At 42.9% G+C, this 24,318-nt stretch overlaps 2 protein-coding genes across 2 annotated transcripts in view; one reads left to right on the top strand and one right to left on the bottom strand.

The window, feature by feature from the left end:
* ATP10D (ATPase phospholipid transporting 10D (putative)) overlaps positions 1–7,414 on the top strand; it is a 31,530-nt gene extending 24,116 nt beyond the window's left edge. Inside the window, exons 16-22 of the mRNA XM_029283491.1 lie at positions 4,474–4,550; positions 4,805–4,930; positions 5,250–5,450; positions 5,706–5,786; positions 6,282–6,386; positions 6,667–6,854; positions 7,288–7,414. Coding sequence (XP_029139324.1) covers positions 4,474–4,550; positions 4,805–4,930; positions 5,250–5,450; positions 5,706–5,786; positions 6,282–6,386; positions 6,667–6,854; positions 7,288–7,414 — 905 coding nt within the window. The remainder of the gene's footprint in view (positions 1–4,473; positions 4,551–4,804; positions 4,931–5,249; positions 5,451–5,705; positions 5,787–6,281; positions 6,387–6,666; positions 6,855–7,287) is intronic.
* A 1,792-nt stretch (positions 7,415–9,206) lies between these two features.
* On the bottom strand, positions 9,207–18,387 carry LOC107284643 (platelet glycoprotein 4-like). Its single transcript, XM_015812734.1, has 13 exons — positions 18,268–18,387; positions 16,737–16,897; positions 15,564–15,708; positions 14,467–14,649; positions 14,198–14,289; positions 13,440–13,486; positions 12,600–12,669; positions 12,277–12,464; positions 11,745–11,863; positions 11,248–11,321; positions 10,488–10,542; positions 9,912–10,076; positions 9,207–9,218 (listed from the first exon to the last, which is right to left on the bottom strand). Exons 1-13 carry the CDS (start codon positions 18,385–18,387, stop codon positions 9,207–9,209), a joined length of 1,431 nt encoding a protein of 476 aa, XP_015668220.1.
* Between the last annotated feature and the right edge of the window lie 5,931 nt (positions 18,388–24,318).

Raw genomic sequence — 24,318 nt, 5'->3', positions numbered from 1 at the left:
CACAGCCGGAGGCCAACAGGGCTTGAGCTGGAGACATTTTCATGCTCTCTTCTTTCTTCTTTCTTCTTCTGCTTTTGTTTCTTCCTCAGTCGTGCCCAGCAAGCGTTGTCTCTTTCGAGGAACTTTTGGCAGCAGTTGTGCAATTCTTCCTCCGCTCAGTCTGCAAAGTTAGAAAACCCTAGCCTCTTTTATAGATCAACGGCCACAGCTAATATTAAAAAGGGCCGTTGAGGTTTTATTTCGGGTTCTAAAAACCATCACCCTGACAACAAAACAATACCGCAATTAAGGAACGGTCAAAGAAGCTAACAATAAATAGCGCAACAAAGGACCTCCAAGACCATTTTCAACAACACTAAAAGAAGCCACGCAAACATAAACTGACAGCAAACCACACTCCCTTCTACTAGCACTGATGATGTTCCCTAGTTTGGTAATGAAACGTCTACAAGAAAACCACCAAGCTCAGAGAGCACCCAGGACGCCTTATTTCTAGTGTGAGGCGATTCCAGAGGATTGCCTTCCAGTTTGAGTCTCACTGAGGGGGTCCTCAGGCACTGGAGGAGTGGACGCTGTTCAGTCTTCCAGTGTGATTTCCCCCTCAGTGCGTACTCAGGGACTGAAAGGGTCACCCAGCCCCACCCCAGAGAGGACTTCCAGTGTGAGTCCCCCACAGTGTTTGCTCAGGGATTCAATGAGACAGGTAGCAGTTTGCTTCCCCGGCTCATTCAGTGTGAGTGTCGCAGAGTGGGAGCTCAGGGACCGAAAGACCTCCACCAGGGGGGGCATCACCACCATCGCCATGTGTGTTGGTATGTGGGATGCTCCCAGGACCCTGTCTAATTCTAAGAACCGCAGCCAATAGCTAAAATTGTGACAGCTCAGAATTTTTTTTTTTACCATTGATACTTTGTAAACAATTTTTGCAGGAATAAACATGTTGCAAACAGTATCTGCTAGGCTTCCACACTTTCATGATATACTGGAGAGTGAATTAAACCATCTGTCTTACTGTTGATGTCTTCTTCTTCGTCTATATGGATTCATGCCTTTGAAATAAACAAAAAATCAACATCACCAAATGACCAGCTTATGTTTAGAGACTAGAAAAGCAATCAATCAATCAAAAGGGGATTTTTGTGTTTTATCCTATGAGTGAAAGAAGACAATATACAATGAATTGGAACATTGTCCCCTTGAGAATTCCTCAGACCATGCAACTAGTCGTTTTTTTTTACATGTTTTGCTTCATTTAAGGACTTGAGCCTTGACTAAAATTTCCTCAGGTCCCAAGAGTTGACTTGGGAGAAAATAAGGGCAACTCCAGGTACTGAAGCAATTTCCTGAGAGTTAAGCCAGGGCCTGGGCCTGAAGTAATTTTAGTTAACTTTCACCTCTACTTACTTGAAGTACTTTTTTAGCCTGCAAGGACATGGCAAAGATTTTTTCAGACTTTACCCCCAAGCTAATTTTAACTCTTATTCCCTGTGGTGGTTTGGGTCCCTTTTAAAAGGACATAATAATAATAAAGTTGGAAGGGACCTTGGAGGTCATCTAGTCCAACCCCCTGCTCAGGCAGGAAACCCTATACCATTTCAGACAAATGGCTGTCCAGGCTGAGATTATCTCAGGTTCCACCAGTATTTTATTCTAAGAACCTGAGCCTTGGCTAAAATTACTTCAGGCCTCCAGAATTGACTTTATTTCAAGAAAATAAGTCCAGTTCCCTGACCTGAAGTAATTTTAGTTAACTTTTTTATTTAATTACTTGAAGTAGCTAGTCCTCTACATATTTTGCTTCTTTTAAGCCCACTAAAGTTAACTCGGGTCCCAAGAAATCACTTTATTCCTGAGAGCAAGGTCAGCTCCTGAGTAATTTTATCTTTACCTTTAAAACTATTTTTAATTCTGACTTGCCAATGGTGGTTTGGTCCTTCTAAAAGGAAGATTCCACCAATATTTTAAAATGTGCACCTTGGCTAAAATTACCTGAAGAATTCTTCAAGAGCTGACTTTATTTCAAGAAAGTAAGGTCAACTCCAGGACCTGAAGTAATGTTAGTTAACTTTTGCCTTTACTTACTTGAAGCCACTAGTCCTTCTACATGTTCTGCTTCTTTTAAGGATTTCTGCCTTGACTAAAGCTTCCTCAGGTCCCAAGAGCTGACTTTATTCAAGAAAGGGCAACTCCAGGGACTGAAGCCATTTTGCCTTTAAGCTCATTTTAAAGCTTGTTCACCTGTGGCAGTTTAGCCCTTTGAACTACACCTGCCTAAAATTGCCTCAGCTTACTGCAAGGACATGGCTGAGATTACTTCAGGTTTCACCAAAATTTTATTCTAAGAACTTGAAGTCCTGGCTAAAATTCCCTAAGGAATTCACTTTATTCCTGAGAGGAAGGTCTGCTCCTGAGGCAATTTTATCTTCAAAGCTAATTTTAACTCTTCATTCACCTGTGGGGGTTTGGTCCTTTTTAAAAGGACATGGCTGAGGCTCCACCAAAATTTTAAGAACTTGAGCTTTGACTAGAATTATTTCAAGACCCAGCAATTTGCGAAGACTTGAGATAAGTATCTTTAGCGACCTGTGGTATTTGGCGTCGTGTGAATAAAACGCCGTTGAGATATTACCTCAGACACCCCCGGCGTTTTACTCCAAAGAACACGCGCCGCGCTTAAAATCACCACAGGTGCTATTAATTAGCTCAAGAGCTCGCGCTCCCCTCAGGCTCCCCTCGGGCGTCTTACAACGTAGAAAAGCCTCCGCTAGAATTACCTCAGAGCTCAAAAGGCCCTGCCCGGCCTCGAGCTCGAGGGCTTGGGCCGCGGGGGCGCCGGAGGGAGAGGCTTTTTAGCCCCCCGGAGCCCCGCAGCCGTCGTCCCTTGCGGGGAACGAGAGACGCGGGAGCGGCGTCTGCTGCCCGCTTCGCCTTTTGCACTCAGTCTGAGGAGACCGCCGAGTTTTTAAAAGTCCCCGCCTCTCGGAGAGGAGACAGGCCGCTCAGCCAATCCGAGGGGACGCGTTTTCGGAGCAGCCAATGAAAGGGCGAGATGGGCGTGCAGAAAAGAGCCCGCGAGGCGGTCCGAGGGCGCTGGGCGGGAAAGGCGCGCGCTCAAAACACAGGTGCGATCGCTCGGCTGCTTCCCGGGCTCGCGCAGCGGTTGCCATGGAGACGGCCGCGGCGCGCGAGGCGGCTCATCACGGCCAGGTGGGCCTCGGCCGCACAGGTGAAGGCGATCAGGATGCTCCCTTCTTGCAACAGAGCTTTTTTTTTTTTTTTTGGCCCGGGTTGGGCATTTCCCCCCCCCCCCCGCTTAAAAGGCTCGCTGTTTTTACAAAAAATAAAATAAAAAATCTGAAAATGTAATGCATACAACAAATAATAATAAAAATAAAATTATGGTTATATGCATGTGTGCCTGGCTGAGGAATTCTGGGAGTTGAAGTCCACCGGTCATCAAAGGGCCAAGTTGGGAGACCCCTGGTATAGGAGATGCTTTGGACTACAGGTCCCATAAGCCGGCCTTGGTGTGGGGGGGTGATGGGGATTGCCTCTCTTGCAACAGATTGCCCTTGTGGTTGGTGGGTCGTCCCTCCACCTAAAATTCAAAGCTCTTTTTCTGTTTTTTTTGTTTGCATCTTCTCCACTCTGTCACAATCTTGCCAGGCAGCCCTTGGTTTTATTTTGAATTTGTTATTTTTTTTCCATCTTTTTTTTTCTTTAAGAAAAAAAATCCAGGATTGGTTTGTTTTGTTTTGCTTTGCTTTGCTTTCTAGGGATTCTACTAAAATGTTATAATAGAGTTTCTGATACTTAGTGTCTTGCCCAGTGGAAGAAAATTGACTCAAATTTGAAACTGTTTCTTCCTTTTTCTATTATTGCAATTCTTCCCTACCCACAGTTAAATGTTTTCAAAAGAGCTCCGATACATTTATATCCCCATCATAAGGATTTTAATAACTTTCAGTGAGACCCATCTCAACATTTTCCACCATGAAAATGTCTAGATAGGGTAGGGCCTCTAGTTTAATGAAAAGAAGGACTAGGGGTGAGGGGCTGCCACAAAGCAGAAGGGGTCAAGCTATTCACCAAAGCACCAGATGGAAGGACGAGAAACAATGGTTGGAAACTGATCAAGGAGAGAAGCAACCTGGAATTAAGGAGAAACTTCCTGACAGTGAGGACAATTAACCCAGTGGAACAGAAGTTGCCTCCAGAAATCATGGGCACTCCATCACTGGAGATTTTTAAGAAGAGGTGTTAGACAGTCACTTGTCTGAGACGGCATAGGTTCTCCTGCTTGAGCAGGGGGCTGGACTAGAAGACCTCCAGGGTCCCTTCCAGCTCTATTCTATTCTAGGATAGTGTTTAATATTTGAGGGGCTGCCCCAAAGAAGAGGGGGCTCAGTCTATTTTCTAGTGGGTACAAAAGTGGTCGTTGATTTCAAGGCTCTTGTCCTTTCTGGTTCAAAGGTGACGGGGCCAACGATGTCAGCATGATTCAGGTGGCGGACATTGGAATTGGAATTTCCGGGCAAGAAGGCATGCAGGTAGGATGACCCATGACCCCACATCAGGGGTCTTCAAACGTGGCCCTTTTATGACTTGTGGACTTCAACTCCCAGAATTCCTCAGCCAGGCACGCCTTTTTGGTGACCTTGCTCAAACGGTTCATCTCTGCCTGGTGGATGAAGCCTGTTATATAATAGAATGGTATATTGCACACAAGACCAGGACTATTAGACAAGTACAGTAAGTACAATTGATCTGATTAATCTGTGACTTCTCTTATATGTGTTTGCAGGCTGTGTTAGCCAGCGACTTCGCAATTTCTCAATTCCAGCATCTCAGGAAGCTGTTATTTGTTCATGGCCACTGGTGTTACACCCGACTGGCTAACATGATCCTCTACTTCTTTTACAAGAACGTGGTATGTTAGCTACCAACTGTATCCTGGATTTGAGAGGCGGGAAGAATGCATTTAAAAGGGGAACAGGGTTAATACGTTCAGCTGTCAGATGTTGTTTTTGCACTAGCATTAAGGTTGATTAAGCTCCAAAGATTAACAAACACCGATCCCACTTTCACCCTCAATGCTGATTCCAGAGCAGAAAGAGAACCACAATTATAGAAGACAAATGCTGTATTTCTGTAGCGCCCTCTGAAGTCCATTAAACTTCTTTCCAGCATCTCCCTGATGCTTCCCACAATGCATTGTCCTTTTTTTCTTCTTCTTCCAATCCTTGCAGGCATACGTCAATCTCCTGTTCTGGTACCAGTTCTTTTGTGGGTTTTCAGGAACGCCCATGATTGATTATTGGAGTCTGATTTTCTTCAATCTCCTCTTCACATCGGTACCACCCGTCATATATGGGGTTTTAGATAAAGATATCTCTGCAGAAACTCTCCTGAACCATCCGGAGCTTTACAAAGCCAGTCAGAAAGATGAGGTATTTTATTTTATTTTATTTTGGGCTTGGCTCAACTGATCCTTAGTTCCTTGCCACTTGAACCACCATTTTATAACTCGTTTCTTTTTAAATTTTCCAAAAAAGTGGAGCTGAAAAAATGTTCTTTGGTAGGTTTCTAACCGATGGATGGAGGCGGGTTTAGGAGAGCAGGTTTAGAGACAAGCAAAGTTAGCGGAAAGTTGATCATTCAAATGAGCAAAACTGACCACCCTCTTTTCTTTATTTCCTTTTCAGCCATACGTGGGTGTAGCATTTGCAATGAACTTGGTGGATGCCTTTTACCAAAGCCTGGTTTGCTTTTTTATCTGCTACTTCGTAAGTATCGCAAAATTGGCTACTTGCTCCTATCTCTAATATTTTAAATTTTGTTTTTTTAAAAATAGCGCATACTCGTTGTACATGTTTATTGGTATCAAAGTTTACAGCACTACCTATAATCATTGTTAACAATCATTAGGAATTTCTATATCAAGATACCAACTAGTTTAGTATTTCTTTATTACCACAGTTAGCAGTATGTAATTTTTATATAATATATAGATATAGAGAGATAGAGAAATAGAGAGATACAGAGAGATACAGATAGATAGATAGATAGATAGATAGATAGATAGATAGATAGATAGATAGATAGATGATAGATAGATATAAAGATGGAGATAGATAGATAGAGAGAGAGAGATAGATAGATAGATAGATAGATAGATAGATAGATAGATAGATAGATAGATAGAGAGATAGATAGAGAGATAGATAGAGAGATAGAGATAGAGATATATTTTTGATGGTTATATAATGATTCCTTTGCAGACATTCCGAGATTCTGATGTAGATATCTATTCTTTTGGAAATCGTATGAATACTACCATGTTCTTTATAATATTACTACATCTTCTGATTGAAAGTAAAAATGTGGTAAGTATATTACACATTCATTCTAACATTCGGTTCACAGAATCATTTTGTGCCTTTCGCCCCCTCATCAATTGCATTTGTACATAATAATAAACCCAAATGTATTCACCTTTGGCTACTAATACTAATCTGACGGCTAAAATGTGAAGAATCTTGAATGTTAAGTTTAAATCCTCAAGGCGGCCTGGGGTTAACCCCAGCCGAAGTCTGCCTGAATCCTTCTAGAAATGGAAGCAGATCTGATCGAAATGAAATCTGTACTTCCGTTTTTTTGTTTCAGACTATTATCCATTTCTCAGTTTTGGGGGGTAGCATCTTCCTATATTTCTTCATTCTTGGGCTGCTGGGAGCTTTCTGTGTCCTCTGCAACCCACCAGCAAATCCCTACTGGATTATTCAGAGGCAATTAATGAATCCGATGTTTTATCTTGACTTCACGATCGCAGTTACTCTGGCTTTGCTTCCAAGGTACTTTATGGATTTAATTTACCTAAATCTGCCACCCATCCGTCTTGCTTTTCCCCACACTAGCTCTCATCCAGCATGATGAGCAAGAAATAATAATAATAATAATTTTTTAAAAAGTTGGAAGGGACCTTGGAGGTCATCCAGTCCAACCCCCTGCTCAGGCAGGAAACCCTAATACTTTCAAAGTTACTTTCAAAGTTCTTCCCAGGGAAATTGGCAGGGGTGAAAACATGGAATTTTTGCATTGATTTAGTGATGAGTTCACTTAACCACCGTGGCAAGAAAAGTCGTAAAATGGGGCAAAACTCACTTAACAAATGTTTCGCTTAGCTGCATCAATTTTGGGCTCACTTGTGTGGTTGTTAACTAGCGGACTAGCTGTGTATTTAACCCCATCCCTTCCTGCTCTCTTGAATATCTCCTTCCATTTTAGATTCCTGTTCAGAGTAATTGAAACCACCGCGTTTCCAAGTCCATTATTACAAGCCCGGATTCGTGAACATCAGAGCCACGCAAAACAGAAGAGTGGACAACAAACACACACACACAAGTCTACATGAAAACGAAGCGTTACTTATGGAGCCCGGATGGTAGCGTATTAAAATTTATCTTTCTCCGATAACGTTTTATTTTCACTGATCTATAACCAGCACTCATTCTGGCCATTCTCATACACAGTGACTCTGCGATTGTCACAAAAATAACAAAAGGTATTGTTGTTTTATTGAGTATAGGATAAACTTTTTTTTTAAAAAGTATTTATTTAGGGATCTCTCTCCTTTCTCTGTTCACAAACAGAGACTGATGCTTGCAATGTGATTTGACTTATATGCCACTGGATTCCAAATCAACTCTGGGGTCTCACAATATAACCACCCCCCCCCAAAAAAAACCAAAATGACAATAAATAGTAAAACCGCTTAGTAAAAAAAATCTGGCTACAGACTAGTTAGAAATAGAGTTTACTAAATTCAACTAACAACTGCTTAGAATGTGGGGGAGAGTGAATCTAACAGTTTAGGATTCTAAAAAAAAGTAGTGCTATATGGAAAATACAGGTAATATCAGCCCGAAATTTATGTTGCTAAGTGAAACATTTGTTAAGTGAATTTGCCTCATTTTACGACTTTTTCTGTTGCTGTTAAGTGAATCCTCGTAGTTGTTAAATTGTTGTTCAGTGAAATCTGGCTTCCCCACTCCTTGTCGGGAAGATTGCAAAAGGGGATTAACCTGACCCCGGGACATAAATATGAGGCACTGAAAAAAAGCGACTTATGATCCGTTTCCACACTTAACGACCGTCGAAGCATCCCCGTGATCATGTGATCCAAATTCAGACTTTTGGCCACTGGCTCATGGGGTGGACTGGACAGAAACCCCCATGACCAAACAGGCCTTTTTATATATATATAAGTCCTTTACTAGCGATTAATATTCTACAGTTGTCGGTCTTCCTTTTTCCTCTTCAAAAAAAGTCAAAAAAAGTTGATTTGGGTCCTCTTCTTCGGGGGGGGGGGGGCAAACAGAAAAAAGGACACACTCTTTTCCCCAGCCCAGCCACTCGGCTGTGTAACTTGGGTTCCCCTTCTTTAACTCCCCGCGTGTGGAAATGTTGGCTGAACTGCAAAATCGGTAAAGCCGACTCAAATCCAAATTGGACTTTTCTTTTTGAAGGAGCTGAAAAAAATTGGGGTTTTCTCCAGATTTGCCCCAGATGGTCAGATTTCATGCCGGTCTTTCTGGGGGTGGTGAGAACAGTTCTTCCAAATGTCCGTAGTGTCATGGTTCCAACAGATGAAACTCTTCAAAAGCACTTTGAGGCATTGTTTACCTTAGAGGATCTTTTATTCGAGTAGCATAATATCGGCACTGCATAATCGAAGCCAAAAACTGAATTCCCCTCCCCTGGGCACATAGTATCAAAGCACAATTCCCTCCTCCAATTAACAGTCATAAATCACATTCCCCAATTAGCTTGAAGTGCGGGCTTCCTCTCCAGCTCTCCAGCTCTCCAATTCTTTATCAGCTCTGGGCTCCATAACCTTGATTCTCACACTAGGTTTAGTGTTGTTGTGTCTAGCTAGACTCTCGTTCACATCCCCCCTCCTCCCAGCATCCTCTAACTCTAAAAGTGAAAGGGGAAAAGTTGGCTACATTTCCATCTGTTGTCAATGCAAAAACATCCGATGTTGGCAGCGTTGTGGACTTCTGGTTGGGAAAAAACAAAATCTTATCCTTCACCGGTCTGTCCATCTTGCAATATTTCCCCAGGGTATTTAAGAGCACAACCCAAAACAACGCCAGAAAGACAACGCCCTGCTCTCTGCTTGAAACTGGAAGAAATGGTTGCTTTCACCAGACAGGCTGAGAAAAGAAAAAAAAACCACATGTGAGTCAGATAAATCCAGAATTGTTGGATGATTGATTTGAGAATTAAATGTCTACAAGATCCCCTCTCCGTATTATTACAGGTAGTTCTCAATTTTCAACAGATATTTTAGCCTGAATTATCTTAGTTGCTCTTCTTTGTGCTTTTTCCAAAGTCTCAACATCTTTTTTTTTTTTGTAACGTGGGGACCAAAACTGGAGGCAGCATTCCAGATGTGGCCTTTATAAAGCGCTACGAATACTTCACGTGATTTTGATTCTGTGCCTCTGTTTACACAACCGAGGATTGTGTTCGCTTTTTGGGCTGCCACCGCACACGGCTGGCTGTTGTTTAAGTTGAAGAAGCTTTTCTAGCCTCTGTTATGTATGCATGGAGCGAAGAGGTGAGCGCGGACACTCACAAACACACTGTTAAAAACAAAATGGCTAAGAAATGGCAGTTTAGGACAGGGCACTTGCCTTGCACAATGGCAGCTTTCCAAAATTGTGTATGTTTGGAAATCTGCCTGGGTTTGAAGCTCTTGTAGAATATTACCTGTTAGCTGGAATGGTTCCCTTCCTCTTTTCTCGCTACTCGCTATTTTTAATGTCCCACGCCACCGAGAATCTGGTGGAACTCCTTCCGAACTAATGAGTTAATTAGAGACCTTAATTCCAAACCTTACTTACTAATTTAGGTCTCTTGTCTTTGCACATGAAAAAGACAATTAGAACGCCCAGGAACATTACAGAACCAATGATAATTAGGGCCAGTTGAAGGAAGTAGAGCAACTTGATCTTGTTGGTCACTTTTGATCGGAAAAATTCTGCTTTCTCATCATCGATCGTAGCCGTCTGGGGAAAAAAGAAGAAGAAGAAAAAGAAAAGTGAATAATGTGGCATAAAGGCAAGGAAAAAAAATCAAAGCAGCGTCTGCTGGTGGCTAGAGATGACTTTGCACCCTCCAGATGGAAACCATCCAGAGCAGGGGTCTTCAAACTCGGCCCTTTGATGACTTGTGGACTTCAACTCCCAGAATTCCTCAGCCAGCGTGCACCCTGGCTGAGGAATTCTGGGAGCTGAAGTCCACAAGTCATCAAAGGGCCCAGTCTGAAGACCCCTGGCCCAGAGTGTTCTTGCTTCTTTCCACCTAGCAGGGATGGGAAGCCGTGGAGACTGAGAAAAGACAGGGATTCCCAGATGGGTCCAAAGAACCAAACTGAAAAGGAAAGATCACAATGACAGAAAAAATGCAAACCTACTCACCTCGTTCAGCCACAGAATAGGAAAGTAAAAGAAATGCTTGATGTTTTTTAGTGCTCTGTAGAAAACAAAAATAAGGGTGGGGGGGAGAAAGCAGCGACATTAAAACAGCTCAATTTTGGGTCGCTGTCTTTTGAGAATGCAAAAAATGGCTAACACACACATACACATACATACATACATACATACATACATACATACATACATACATACATAGATGAAGCCTTGTCTGTAATGTGGATGGGAATCAATCAACCAGAATAGAGCTGGAAGGAACCTTGGAGGTCTTCTAGTCCAGCCCCCTCCTCAAGCAGGAGACCCTAGACTATTCCAGACAGGTTGCTGTCTAGTCTCTTCTTAAAAACCTCCAGTGATGGAGCAGCCACAACTTCTGGTGGCAAGCTGTTCCACTGATTAATTGTTCTGACTGTCAGGAAATGCCTCCTTAGTTCCAGGTTGCTTCTCCCCTTGATTAGTTTCCATCTGTTGCTTCTTGTCCTGCCTTCAGATGCTTTGGAAAATAAGTTGATCCCCCTCTTCTTTGTGGCAGCCCCTCAAATACTGGAATACTGCTTCAGGTCACCCATAATCCTCCTATTCTCCAGACTGGCCTGCCGTCTTGCAGATTTTCACCCCCTCCCCATGATGCGGTTGCCCATAAGCCACTTCTCCCGATAAGCATCCCTGTAGAACAAACCATCCACCGGCCAACGTTTCCCCAATGGGGGGAGGGGGGAGAAAAATAATAACAGCCCCGACTTACGCGATATTTGAATTTGGTGTCACCAGTAGATTAACCTGCAACCTTTTGGAAAAGCCCAAGGTAAATCCTGTGACCTAAAACCAAACAAACGCCGTGAACTTTGCAAATGGGGGGGGGGGTATAATAATCAAGGATCAGCAGCATTCAAGAGAGAAATAACGCATTTGGATGCTGGGTTAGGAAAGGTTAAACCAGCATTGGTGGATACTCAACAGCAAAAAATTAATTTGCAATTAATTTAAACGGAAAGGTCGTACAACGGGGGCAGGCTTCGCTTAAGGAATGTCTCGCTTAGCAACGAAAATCGGGGGACCACCCATACAGGCTGATGAGAATCTTCACCCCACCGGCGGACTGATGGAACTAGGAGAAAACTTTGGGGCCCCTCGGTGCACAAACCCCAAAATTAACTCCCAGGGTCCCCTTTTACGACCGAGATGGCCATGGGTCTGGCTTTGATTTCGGTCTTAAAGCGGAGTCAGATTCTGGTCCCCTACCGGTTCCACATCCAGAAAGGTGGTGTGTTCTTCCACGCTGGGCTTCATCCCTTTCACAAATTGAAAAAGTATCTTACTTCCGTGCAGGAAGTGGGGCAAGGAGAGGTAGACGGGTTTGCCTGTGGAAGGGAAAGGGGAAATAGAGTTTGCAAAGCGGATTGCAAAAATCCCCTTCTCTTAGTGAAGCCGAATGGAAAACTGCGGATGTCGCGAACGAAGGCGATTATAATAAAACGTCCCAGGATAATGTTGCGGGATCCAATCTGGACGGGTGGTTTAATTTTCCGAGCTTTCAAACTCTGGCTGGACCCCCATCCTATTCTGTTCTGTTCTGTTCTTACTCCTATCCTATTCTTACTCTACCCCTATTTGTTCTGTTCTGTTCTGTTCTATTCTAAAGTTCATTCAAGAACCAGGTTACTAAATGACCAACTGCAGTGATTCACTCTTTCTAGCCACATAAGAATCCCACCTATTCCGCTCTGGGTCTAAACGAGACCTCCTCAGCCCCCTTTTTTTCGTCCCCACTTACCTTGTTTGCAGGAGCTGATATCCAGAACTCCACTTGTTGTACAGTTCAAACTAATCTCCTTCTCTGTGCAAAAGCAGATATTGTCCGGGTTGGTAAGGGTTGAGGCAAAAGCCGACGGAGGGATGCTGAAGCGGTAAAGCAGGATCCCTTTCACCGTCTCCTCCCTGTCGAATCTGGCGGAGACTGACCTGCATCATAAAAATAAGACGTGTTCAGAGAATAGCAGTTTTTTTTGGGGGGGGGAGGGGTTGTGGGTTTTTTTGTGTTTTTTGGGTTCCACAAAAATCCCCCTGACCAGAGTATTTTTAAGTAATCCCTTTTACCTGCAAACATCCGAGGACAAGAAGTACAGCTCTTCGCTCTTGTTGACAAAAGGGTGGAACGAGGACGCATCTGTGAGTTAACAATCAGAGCATCTTGTGAGTTGGGAGCCTCGCAACTCTATTTATTTTGGTCATATTTATGTAGTGTATATCGGAGAGCTGAATGCAATGAAATTTCATTTTGATGTATGCCAATTAGTGCACATTCAAAGTGACAATAGCATTCTATTCTATTCTATTCTATTCTATTCTATTCTATTCTACTCTATTCTTCATTATTTTACTCTACTCTATTCTATTCTATTCTATTTTATTCTATTCTTCATTATTCTACTTTATTCTATTCTAATCTTCATTATTCTACTCTACTCTATTCTAGTCTATTCTTCATTATCTACTCTACTCTACTCTACTCTACTCTACCCTATACTCTACTCTACTCTACTCTACTCTACTCTACTCTACTCTACTCTACTCTACTCTATTCTATTCTTGCAACTTGTTTTAGTATAGTAATTGCAGCCAATTTTCCCCCACCCTAACAAATGGACCACTCTTTTCTTGTTCAGCCTTGAGAACTTTGCCCCTGAAATCCATCCATTTTTCTGTTTTCATAAACTTCAAACTTTCTCCTAGCCTTAATTTTGATGGGGCAAAGAAGCCGTGGCACGGTTTTATTTTTAATTTTTTTTTTAATTTGTTGGAAGTGGGATCCTTAGGTGTTTTCCAACCTGTGCGTCAGTTCCCAACCTGGTGTGTTTTTTAATGGTTGCCAGAATGTAATGTGTGTGTTCTGGGCATAAATAGACATTTCATACTTAGTTCCACTGACATCCTTACCAGTGCCATTGATCATGCTACAATAGCTCTTAAAGTATTGAAGGGTCCTTTGGAGAAAAAAAGAAAGAAAAATAAGATACAGCTGAGATGTGATGCCACGCGGTTTTCTTAGCCCTCTGAATCCAAGGAAAGTGTGAGAATTAAACCGATTCAGGGGGAGAGTAGATATTCTAATCCCAAGGTCTCTTATACAGATAGTCCTCGACTTATTGAGTTCGTTCAGAGGTTAAAAAGGCAATGAAAAAACTGAGTTATGGCCATTTTTCACACTTAACGACCGTCGCAGCATCCCCGCGGTCACGTGGCCAAAATCCGGACTCTCGGCAACCAACTCGTATTTACGACGGTCGCAGCGTCTCCCGGGGTCACGCGATTCCCTTTCGCGACCTTCTGACTGGCAAACTCAATGAGGGAAGCCGGATTCTCTTAAGCAACCGTGCGACTCATTTAACACCTGCAGGGACCCATTTAACGAACGTGCCGGAAAGGTCGTAAAATGGGGCAAAAAAAAATCACTTAACAAATTTCTCCCTTAGCAACATAAATTCCGGGCTCGAATGTCGTAAGTCGAGGACTATATAATATGACAACCGGTGCATCTCTGTGTGCTTAGCATATTCTGCAACTGCCCAGGGAAACCCATCATGTTTATTAATTAATAAACTGCTTAATTAAACTGTAGATTTTGTAAATAAATAAATGAACGAACGAACGAACGAACGAATGAATAAAGCTATATTTCCCCCAAGATATGATACCTGCTATTATTAAAAGTCAGGATAGTTCCTTTCTTGTTTATATCGTCTTTCCCAGTATAAATTCGGTAAGGGCCATCAGTTGTTTTATTATACTTGAAGGAGAGAGAACAGAAAATTAATTTTTGATCCAACTTGGCTTGATCATTAAGAATGAATTTTTTTTTAGTGTTTTAAAATCTGCTGTACCAAGCCTCAGTTATGTTTAACGTTCTTCGTTTTCTGAATCGCAAGCAATTCATTCCCCCCCCCCTCTCTGAGTTCATACTTACAGGATACAATACTCCAACGCGTTTATCCAATTTTACGATTGGAATTTTTTTCAAGAAAGGATCTTCGTAACCCCAAAGTATTTCTTTCACCGTTCTAGTCTGGAGGAATTTTGACTTTGACGATTTTATCCAGATATTCATCAAGGCTTGAATAAGAACACTTTTAAACAAAGCCGGTGCAGCCTGCAACACATACCAATTTGCCTATAACTTTTAGACACCGGAGTGCAAATCAACACAAACAGTTTTGAATTAAGTTTTATTTGTGATCAAATCACAAAATATCTTAACGTTTGGAACCTTGGCACGTGCTGTAAAACTAGGCGAAACGAGGCTCAAAAACAAGTCACCGTGACAGGGACCTTGGAGTCCCAGTGGACGATCCCTTAAAACACGAGCCAGGCGTGTGCGGCAGCAGCCAAAACATCTAACACAATCCTTGGTTGTGTAAACAGAGGCATAGAATCAAAATCACATGAAGTATTAGTACCGCTTTATAAAGCCTTAGTAAGGCCACACCACTTGGAATCCTGCATCCAGTTTTGGTCCCCACATTACAAAAAAAAGATGCTGAGACTTTGGAAAAAGTGCAGAGAAGAGCAACTAAGATGATTAAAGGCCTGGGGATTAAACATATGAAGAACGGCTGCAGGAATTGGGAATGGCCAATCTAGAGAAAAGAAGGACGAGGGGGGACATGATAGGAGTCTTCCAGTATTTGGGGGGCTGCCCCAAAGAAGAGGGGGGGGTCAACCTATTTTCCAAAGCACCAGAAAGCAGGACAGGAAACAATGGATGGAAACTAATCAAGGAGAGAAGCAACCTGGAATTAAGGAGAAATTTCCTAACAGTGAGGACAATTAACCAGTGGAACTGCTTGCCACCAGAAGTTGTGGGTGCTCCATCACTGGGGGCTTTTAAGAAGAGACTGGACAGACACTTGTCTGAAATGATATAGGGTCTCCTGCCTGAGCAGGGGGTGGGACTAGAAGACCTCCAAGGTTCCTTCCCACTCTTTTATTCTGTACCCAAATTTTATTGATTTATTCTTAGAATTTAATATTCAGATGTGAGAAACCTTAAGGGAGCTTGCTTACCACAACTGCAAGGTTGACGGTGGTGACGGTGTCACTTTCCGGCCCAACTGACATATTGGGTTGAAAAAGCATAATATTTGGCTGGAGGTAAGACAGAGTGGCATCTTCATGTTCAGTGATGTTTTCTTTGGGCAGGTATCGCATCCTTGAAGAAAAAAGAGAGTCCACTTGTTAAACGCAGAACAATTTAACCAGCAGAACATTCTATTCTGTTCATTTATTTCTATTCTATTCTATTCTATTCTATTCTATTCTATTCTATTCTATTCCATTATTTATTCCTATTCTATTCTATTCTATTCTATTCTATTCTATTCTATTCTATTCACTTATTTCTATTCTATTCTATTCTATTCTATTCTATTCATTTATTTCTATTCTATTCTATTCTATTCTATTCCATTATTTATTCCTATTCTATTCTATTCTATTCTATTCCATTATTTATTCCTATTCTATTCTATTCTATTCTATTCTATTCTATTCTATTCTATTCTATTCTATTCTATTCTATTCTATTCCATTATTTATTTCTATTCTATTCTATTCTATTCTATTCCATTATTTATTTCTATTCTATTCTATTCTATTCTATTCTATTCTATTCTATTCTATTCTATTCACTTATTTCTATTCTATTCTATTCTATTCTATTCTATTCTATTCTATTCTATTCATTTATTTCTATTCTATTCTATTCTATTCTATTCTATTCCATTATTTATTCCTATTCTATTCTATTCTATTCTATTCTATTCTATTCTATTCCATTATTTATTCCTATTCTATTCTATTCTATTCTATTCTATTCACTTATTTCTATTGTATTCTATTCTATTCTATTCTATTCTATTCTATTCTATTCATTTATTTCTATTCTATTCTATTCTATTCTATTCTATTCTATTCTATTCTATTCTATTCTATTCCATTATTTATTCCTATTCTATTCTATTCTATTCTATTCTATTCTATTCTATTCTATTCTATTCTATTCTATTCTATTCTATTCCATTATTTATTCCTATTCTATTCTATTCTATTCTATTCTATTCTATTCTATTCTATTCTATTCTATTCCATTCCTCTCCCAACTCAATACAGTCTCTCTGTTTGCTCTCTAATCCCTCTTCCGGGTCCTCAAGACATCCTGATCGTTAGGTCTTCACCTACCTGTAAGTGTACGGGCCTTTCTGCTCAAGTATTGGAGCAGAACCCTTCTCCATCACCTCCTCTGGGTTCTGTACATCGAAAACCCAAAACTGTCGGTAAATGGGACACCCAGGAACAATCCAGTTCTCGTAGGCGATTGTGCCATTTTCAATGACAGCTTCCTGTTAAAGGGGAATAAGAACGACATTTTAATATGGTTTTTTTTTTTCTTCCTAAGTCAGAATAGACACGTTTTCTATTCTGGATAACGTTTCTTGGAAAACCTCCTCAAGTGTTTATGGACGAGTGACATTTGAACTAGATGCTATTTTTATTAGCAAGAGTGAGGTGCGGGAAGGATAGAACACACAACATTTTTGAAAAACTTAAACAGGTATCTAAGGAAACAAATTTCTATGCCCTTCTGGTTGTGTTTTTCTTCAGAGCATACAGATAATCCTCACATTACAATCCAGCCCATATTGTATGTTTTAGCCTCCAGTCGCCTAATCGTCTTTATTGCTCTTTCTATATATATATCTGCTTGTTCCCGACTTGAATACTCAGGAACTATCGTGCTATCCTCACCTTTCATCAGAATTATCCTTTTTAACAAAATGATCAGAATGCTTTCCCATCAGAAACAAAACGATGTACGCATGTATGAACAGCAGCAAGAATTATATCTGCTCATTACTGGAAAAACGAAGAAACACCGTCTGAAGAAGAGACAATCAAGAAAATACTGGATTGTGCAGAAATGGATAGTTTGAACACTAAAGATTAAAGGTGTGGCCTTACTAAGGCTTTATAAAGCAGTACTAATACTTCACGTGATTTTGATTCTACGCTTCTGTTTACACAACCACGGATTGTGTTGGCTTTTTGGACTGCCGCCCGCATCCCAGGCACGTTTTCTTGCCTCAACTTTATGAAATTCTTTTAGTCTATTAATTTTGATTGCAAGTTTTAACCAATCAGCTCCATAAACCACACCTCTCTCCAGGGTCTAAGCTGAAGCATCATATTATAACTGAAGAGGAGTCAGATTTTGTAATTCAGATACCAGAACCTCGACATTTTGGAAGCAGGGAGATGTGGGTGTCCCGTAGATACAGGAAGAACTTCATTTTACTAAGGTGTTTCCTATGGTGTAATATTTAAATGCTGCAGGAGGCATAATTCTCATAGGCAGCGTTTCAACTCTCCCTCCAAAAATGTCGAAATACAGCTTGTGATCCAGCATGAACTCAAAAACTACAGAGCTTCTGCACAAATCTTTCTCCTTTTCATGCCCGTGTTTCGAGGAGAACCTAATGGATTTATTTATTTTTTTAAAGAAAAAAGAAATTATCCTGGGACATGTATATTCGCCTTCATTCGTGAAAAAAAAAGAAATGTCTCCCATAAAGAGGATTTATATCTGTATCTTTGCCCAATTTAGGCATCTGTACAGGGGAAATTCCCTGGTGCGGCTGGAAATGTTGGCTTATGTCACGCAAATGTTGAGAAGAAAGCAAGGCAAAATGCAAGAATTGCAGGCGTCTCTTACCTTTTTTATTGTCTTCTCAACGAAATGATTCCCAACCGGAATCAGAATCCCCCCAAGGACAGCCAGCAACGCTCCGATGGCTGCCACGGTCAGCAAGCCACAACTCTGATTACACCTCATGTTTCTTCACACAGTTGCGGGTCGTTGCGTCTGCTCCTCCTGCTTCTTGGACCTCTCGTGGTTCCCTTATTCTGAAGCTTCCTACGAATACGTATCGCGGAGACCTAAGCGGGTTTTCGAAAGAGATGGAAGTGGCAAACACGGCATCGTAAAGAATCCCCCAAAAGCTCACTTCGTGCTCCCTAGGAACAAGCTAGACAGTCATTTGTCTGAGATGGGTAAAAGTTCTCCTGCTCAAACAGGGGGCTGGACTAGAAGACCTCCGAGGTCCCTTCCAGCTCTATTCTGATTAATTGATTGATTGATTGATTGAAATGGTCCAGGGCCTCCTGCTTGAGCAGCCCCGACCTGATCTTCTGGAGGCTCCAGGGAAGGTCGAGATAAGACTAACTAACTAACTTTACCAGGTCCCGGAGGACGAACTCGTCCCCCGACCTGATCTTCTGGAGGCTCCAGGGAAGGTCGAGATAAGACTAACTAACTAACTTTACCAGGTCGGCCTCCTGCTTGAGCAGGGGGCTGGACTAGAAGACCTCCGAGATCCCTTCCAGCTCTATTCTGATTGATTGATTGAAATAGTCCAGGGCCTCCTGCTTGAGCAGGGGGCTGGACTAGAAGACCTCCGAGGTCCCTTCCAGCTCTATTCTGATTGATTGATTGAAATAGTCCAGGGCCTCCTGCTTGAGCAGGGGGCTGGACTAGAAGACCTCCGAGGTCCCTTCCAGCTCTATTCTGATTGATTGATAGTATGAATATCTCTTTCCTTTGTAATGAATATGTTTGGCTTTGAGCTGTCCATCTACACCGGTCTTATTGTGGCGCAAGGCTGCAGCCCCAGGTCCCCAACAGGCATAGTGAAAATAGTAGACAAAGTCGTACACAAACAGGTTCAATTTTAGCAGCTCCTCCCTAGTCACACATCCACCTGCTGGTTTAGGATAACCCCCCAAACCTAGCCTATTTTTACGACTATCCGAAGATGCAAACTAACCTGGAGGAACTTCTGCAGGAATTGTAGAGCAGTTCAAGCCAAAAAACCAGCAAAAAAAGAACGCCCGAAAGCCTGCTCTGTCGAATCCTTATTCACAGAGAAAAGAAGCTGCTGTAATAATAACTCTGCAAAAAGTTCAGGGTAGCGTTGTTAGACCAGTGTTTCAAGAGTCCAGCAGATCTTTCATCAGCCTTAGTGTTGTTGTTGTTGTTTAAAAATAAATAAATCAATCAATCGAAATGTCTCAGGAGATCAGGAAGTACTGAAACAGCCCGGAACAGACCCAAACTTCTCCTTTCATCTTCGAAGTCAGAAACAGAAAGCAAGAACAGAAAGCAAGAACACAGAAACTTTGACCTCAGCCAGGAGTACACTTGTTCTGAACTCACCCTGAAGATTATCTAAGCAGGTATTGGAAATTCCAGGGAAGCAAGTCTGACCGCGGAAAAAAGTTGGCTAATCCCATTTGCCAGTATTCGGCTAGCGCTGCAATTCCCATTGTACGTGGGAGGAAAAATGGAAAAAGGAGGGAAAGGTCCAGGGAGGGAACCCCGAATACAAAACAGCTGATGTGATCACAGCTAGGAAAGGCAGAAGAATGCAGGCGGTCCCCTTCACACGTAACAACCACAAGGGAGCCCAACATTTCTGCTGTTCAACGAGACACATATTAAGGGAGCTTTTGCTGCATTTTAGGACCTTCCTGGCTAGAGTTGTTAAGGGAGTCACCCGGTTGTTAAGTGAATCTGGCTTCCCCATTGACTTTGTGAGAAGGTTGCAAAAAACGACGCAGCGCCGGCCGTAAGGATCAACCAGTTGCCAAGCTTCTGAATGCTGATCGCGGAGATGCTACGAAGGCCGTAAGGGTGAAAAGCGGTCATAAGTCACCTTTTCCAGTTTCAAGAAGGAGTCAAGCTATTCTCCAAAGCACCGGAAGGCGAGACGAGAAATAATGGATGGCAATTAATCAAGGAGAGAAGCAACCTGGAACTAAGGAGAAAATTCCCAAACGGTGAGCACCCACAACTTCTGTTCCACCGGTTAATTGTCCTCACTGTCAGGAAGTTTCTCTTTAATCCCAGATTGCTTCTCTCCTCGATTAGCTTCCATCCATTGCTTCTTATCCTGCCTTCTGGTGCTTTGGAGAATAACTTGACCCCCCCCCCCTCTTCTTTGGGGCAGCCCCTCAAATGCTGGAAGGCTGCTATCCTGTTCCCCCCTAGTCCTTTTTTCCATACCCAAATCCTGCAGCCGTTCTTCGTATGTTTTAGTCTCCAGGCCTTTAAAACCATCTTAGTTGCTCATGTCTGCACTGTTCCCAAAGTCTCAGCCTAATGTGGGGACCAAAACTGGACGCAGCATTCCAGGCGTGGCCTTACTGAGGCTTTGGTAATCTCTTTGAATCTGATACTCGATGTCTAATTGGAATTGGGAATCCTTAGGGAAGCTGCCAATCTGGGTTTCAGCGAGAGCGCTGCTTCCATTGGCGCAGTGTTCCCTGTGACTCAGCTACTCCTTGTGAAAACAGACTCAGGGACTGATGCAACTTGCATGATGCAGAGTTACACCTTAGCAAGGGAAGCCTAACTCTCCGATCGGCAGAAGTTTAAGATAAAAAAACAAATGGGTGTTGTTTTCACACATTCCTTTTCTTTCGCAGCCTGTGCGTGCCTTGGAGCCATCTCCAGACCTGGGCCACAGTGCGTTTATCTGTTTCTTTTTTTGGGGGGGGGAATGATTCATTCACCAGTCTGCTTAGGGACCTTTCTCCACTTCCCTCCCTGCCTGTGATCAGCCGAGGCAATTCCTCCATCCAGACAACAAGAAAAAGGGTCAACGTAGAAAAATCACACTCCCCCTTCCAAAGCCAAAGTCCTGGCTTCTTTGACACCTCTGGCTGTCACTCAGCTGAGCTGACAGGAAAGACACGAGAGATGGGTTTGGCATCTTAGAAGAACTTAAAAACTGGAGAAGCATGAGGCCAATTGCTTCTTACAACCTGTAGCAAGGGACAAAGATGGTTTTTCAAAAGGCAACCGGGACGTTCTTGGTTTGTTGGTTTGTTTTTCCCGTGAAAACGTCTCGCTTCTCCTCTGGCTGAGGAATTCTGGGAGTTGGAAGTCCACAAGTCTTTTGCCTTCAGGGGTGCTTTGGAGAATAGATGGACCCCCTTTTCTTTGGGGCAGCCCCTCAAATACTGGAAGACTGCTATCATGTCGTCCCCTCCCCTCCCAGTCCTTCTTTTCTCTAGACTAGCCATCCCCAATTCCTGCAACCGTTCTTCGTATGTTTTAGTCTCCAGGCCTTTCATGATCTTAGTTGCTCTTCTCTGCACCAGGACAATAGAAACTAATCTGCCCTTTTGCGTAACCACCTTTTTGATAGATGAAAGATAATCCTGTCTTCCCTTCAGTTGCCTCTGCCAAATTTGCAGCTTTCCCCAAACTTATCCTACCCAGATTCATGACTGATGTTTCTTCCTATGCATTTCATCCCTTTGCTGGAAAGGATTACGATAGCTTGTCTCGTCTAACATCTCTCTTTCTTCTCAATCAGCCCTTCCAGCTTTGTGGCTCACCTGCAGACTTTGCAGGTCTCCCTTCCACTCCCTTCTCCAAGTCCTTAATCCAAAAAGTGAATCAGCCCAGCACAAATCTTTTGTGTTATACATAACGCTTCCTTCCAAACGAAGGGGAGGCATTAATTAGTGTTCTTTGGCTGTGGCCATTTGGTCAACTGTGAGTTCATTTAACAGCAGTATCGTCTACTCCGTATTTTAAGGAGAATGCCAATAAAGGAGAATATTTGTGTGAGAGAGGAGAAGTCCTTGGTGCTAGAAGGGAGTAGGGTTTGTGGAGACCTCCTCCTCCTCCTCCTCCTCCTCCTCCTCCTCTGTGGGTTCCTTGGTGCTCTCTGAGCTTGGTTGTTTTCTTACAGACATTTCATTACCCAAATTAGGTCATGTCATCAGTGCTATGGAGAATATCACAAGAGACTAAGGTTTTATCAAGCTCAGGTTAAACTATGTCTGCAGCATTCCCCTGATCTACTAAGCTAGGAACTTGATTTAAGGAGTAACTTAATTTATGCACTGATCCAGTGACTGAAAGACACAGAAGGCAGACCCAAAGCAAAACGGGTGGACAGTAGCTCAAGTGTCAGTTAGAAAATAATTTTGTGAAACCCAACCCCTCTTAAATTACTACCAGGTAAAACACGTCACAGGTACATTCTAGAATCTCTAGGACTCTTGATAAAAGAAAGGTCTCGCAGACTGAAACTCTTCCTGAAGTTTCAGGAGAACATCCAGATCATCCCCCAAATTAAGAACGATTTAAGTTATTCAAGATTCGGAGACTCTGGCAATGCAGAGAGCGATGCGCCCACAACACAACCCACAAAAAGCCCACATGCTTCAAAGGGGGAAATTTTCTTTTTCTTTTCTTTTTCTTTTTTAATTTACAGCAGAAAGAATATAAAGCATTCAGAAAACATTTTCCATATTTTAAGGGCAATTCAAAACATTTTGCATGATTTCCAGCAGTTGAGTTCTTCAACAGATCCATTGGTTCAGTGATGCTTTTTAACATGCAGAGTTACAAAAATAAAACTTACAAAAGGAGACATCTATAACTAGGTTTACATGCAAGTCTCAGGGATTCCCCTTTCCCCCCCCCCACCTCCGTTTTTGGGCACCAACTATGGTGTGGAACTGCCACGAAAGCGTGCAACAGAGGGGGTTCATGTTATATTCTGCATTTCGTTCGTGCAGAGTCCTTCGTTTCACACAAGCGAAGTCACACAAGGGAGCAATTCCGGATTTTGTGTGTGTGTGTGTGGGGGGAGACACAAGAGGGTTCCCCAATCTGGTTTTCAGGACAGACAGGAGGGGACCTGAGGCATCGTCCTGACAACGGAGTCCTGCAAGGAGGGACATGCCCCGAAGCATGACGCAGTCATCCAACGGGCCCAAAGAGAGTGGCACCAATTCCACAAAACTGGGACATGGGCACGGGTGGTGGTGCATGGGGCCTGCAGTCAACTCGCCTTGCAGGCAGCCTATGGTCCACCACAAGACAGGCTGCCTGCCGGTCAAGTCTGGGTCTGGAAGGAATGATGGCGGGACACCTTGAGATGCTACAACTCTCTCTGGCCAACAGGACCCTGGCTTGCCAATCACTCCTGAGGTCAACCTTACAGGCAGGAAAAGCCACGTCCATCCAAAGGAAGGTAGTAGCTACCGCTCGGCCAAAGTTGGGGGTTCTCCTGTCTGGTCAGCCACACGTGAAGGACCTTCTTCAGATATTGTGGCAATCCTAGCGGACACTGGAGTCTCTGCCGCTATCCAGAGAGGGTTGAGGGAGCATCTGAAGAAGGTCCCTGACGTAGCGGTTGATGTGGCTTCAGCATCGTGGTTGGGGTGGGGGGTGGGGTTAGGGATTCCGGATCGATTCGTTTTGCGGGTTGAAATGGCCAACCGCCACCGCAGAGCAGCGAGCGTGTACGGCAAGACAACCACACAACCCCCTGGGGTCTCGGGTCGGTCCTGGCAGTGAACGGAAGTGGTTCAAAAGAGAGAGAGAGAGGGAGGGAGGGAGGGAGAGAAACAATCACAAAGGATCGAGAAGGCACCTGGATCCCAGGCCAAGCCAGAGGTCTCCCCGTTTGCAGGTTGAGCGATGTTTTGCTCACAACCAGCCCTCCAGAGACAAATAGAACGTTTGAATCTGGAAACTGGGATCATGGAAGATCCAATTTGCCTTCCAGAAGGTCAACTAGCCCCAGCAAGCGACGCAAGACCTCAGGAAGCCGAAGCAAGGACTCCGGGTCTCCTGGCGATCTGCATTTCAATTTGTCAAAAAAAGGATGAATTTTGAACATTTTTCTTTGGCTGCTCTTTCTCTCTTCCTCTCTCTTTCTCGCTGGAAATAGCAAATATA

This window comes from Protobothrops mucrosquamatus, unplaced genomic scaffold (genome assembly GCF_001527695.2).
Source record: "Protobothrops mucrosquamatus isolate PMUCROS unplaced genomic scaffold, P.Mucros_1.0 scaffold109, whole genome shotgun sequence".
Taxonomy (NCBI): Eukaryota; Metazoa; Chordata; class Lepidosauria; order Squamata; family Viperidae; genus Protobothrops; species Protobothrops mucrosquamatus.
Note: the sequence above shows the minus strand (reverse complement) of the source record. Positions and strands in the feature narration are given on the sequence as shown.

Coding starts and splice junctions, on each gene's coding strand:
- LOC107284643 (XM_015812734.1), bottom strand. CDS start 18,387: ATGAGGTGTAATCAGAGTTGTGGCTTGCTGACCGTGGCAGCCATCGGA. Junction 16,898..18,267: donor TTGAGAAGACAATAAAAAAG/GTAAGAGACGCC, acceptor CCCCTTTAACAG/GAAGCTGTCATTGAAAATGG. Junction 12,670..13,439: donor TAGCATGATCAATGGCACTG/GTAAGGATGTCA, acceptor GTTAACTCACAG/ATGCGTCCTCGTTCCACCCT.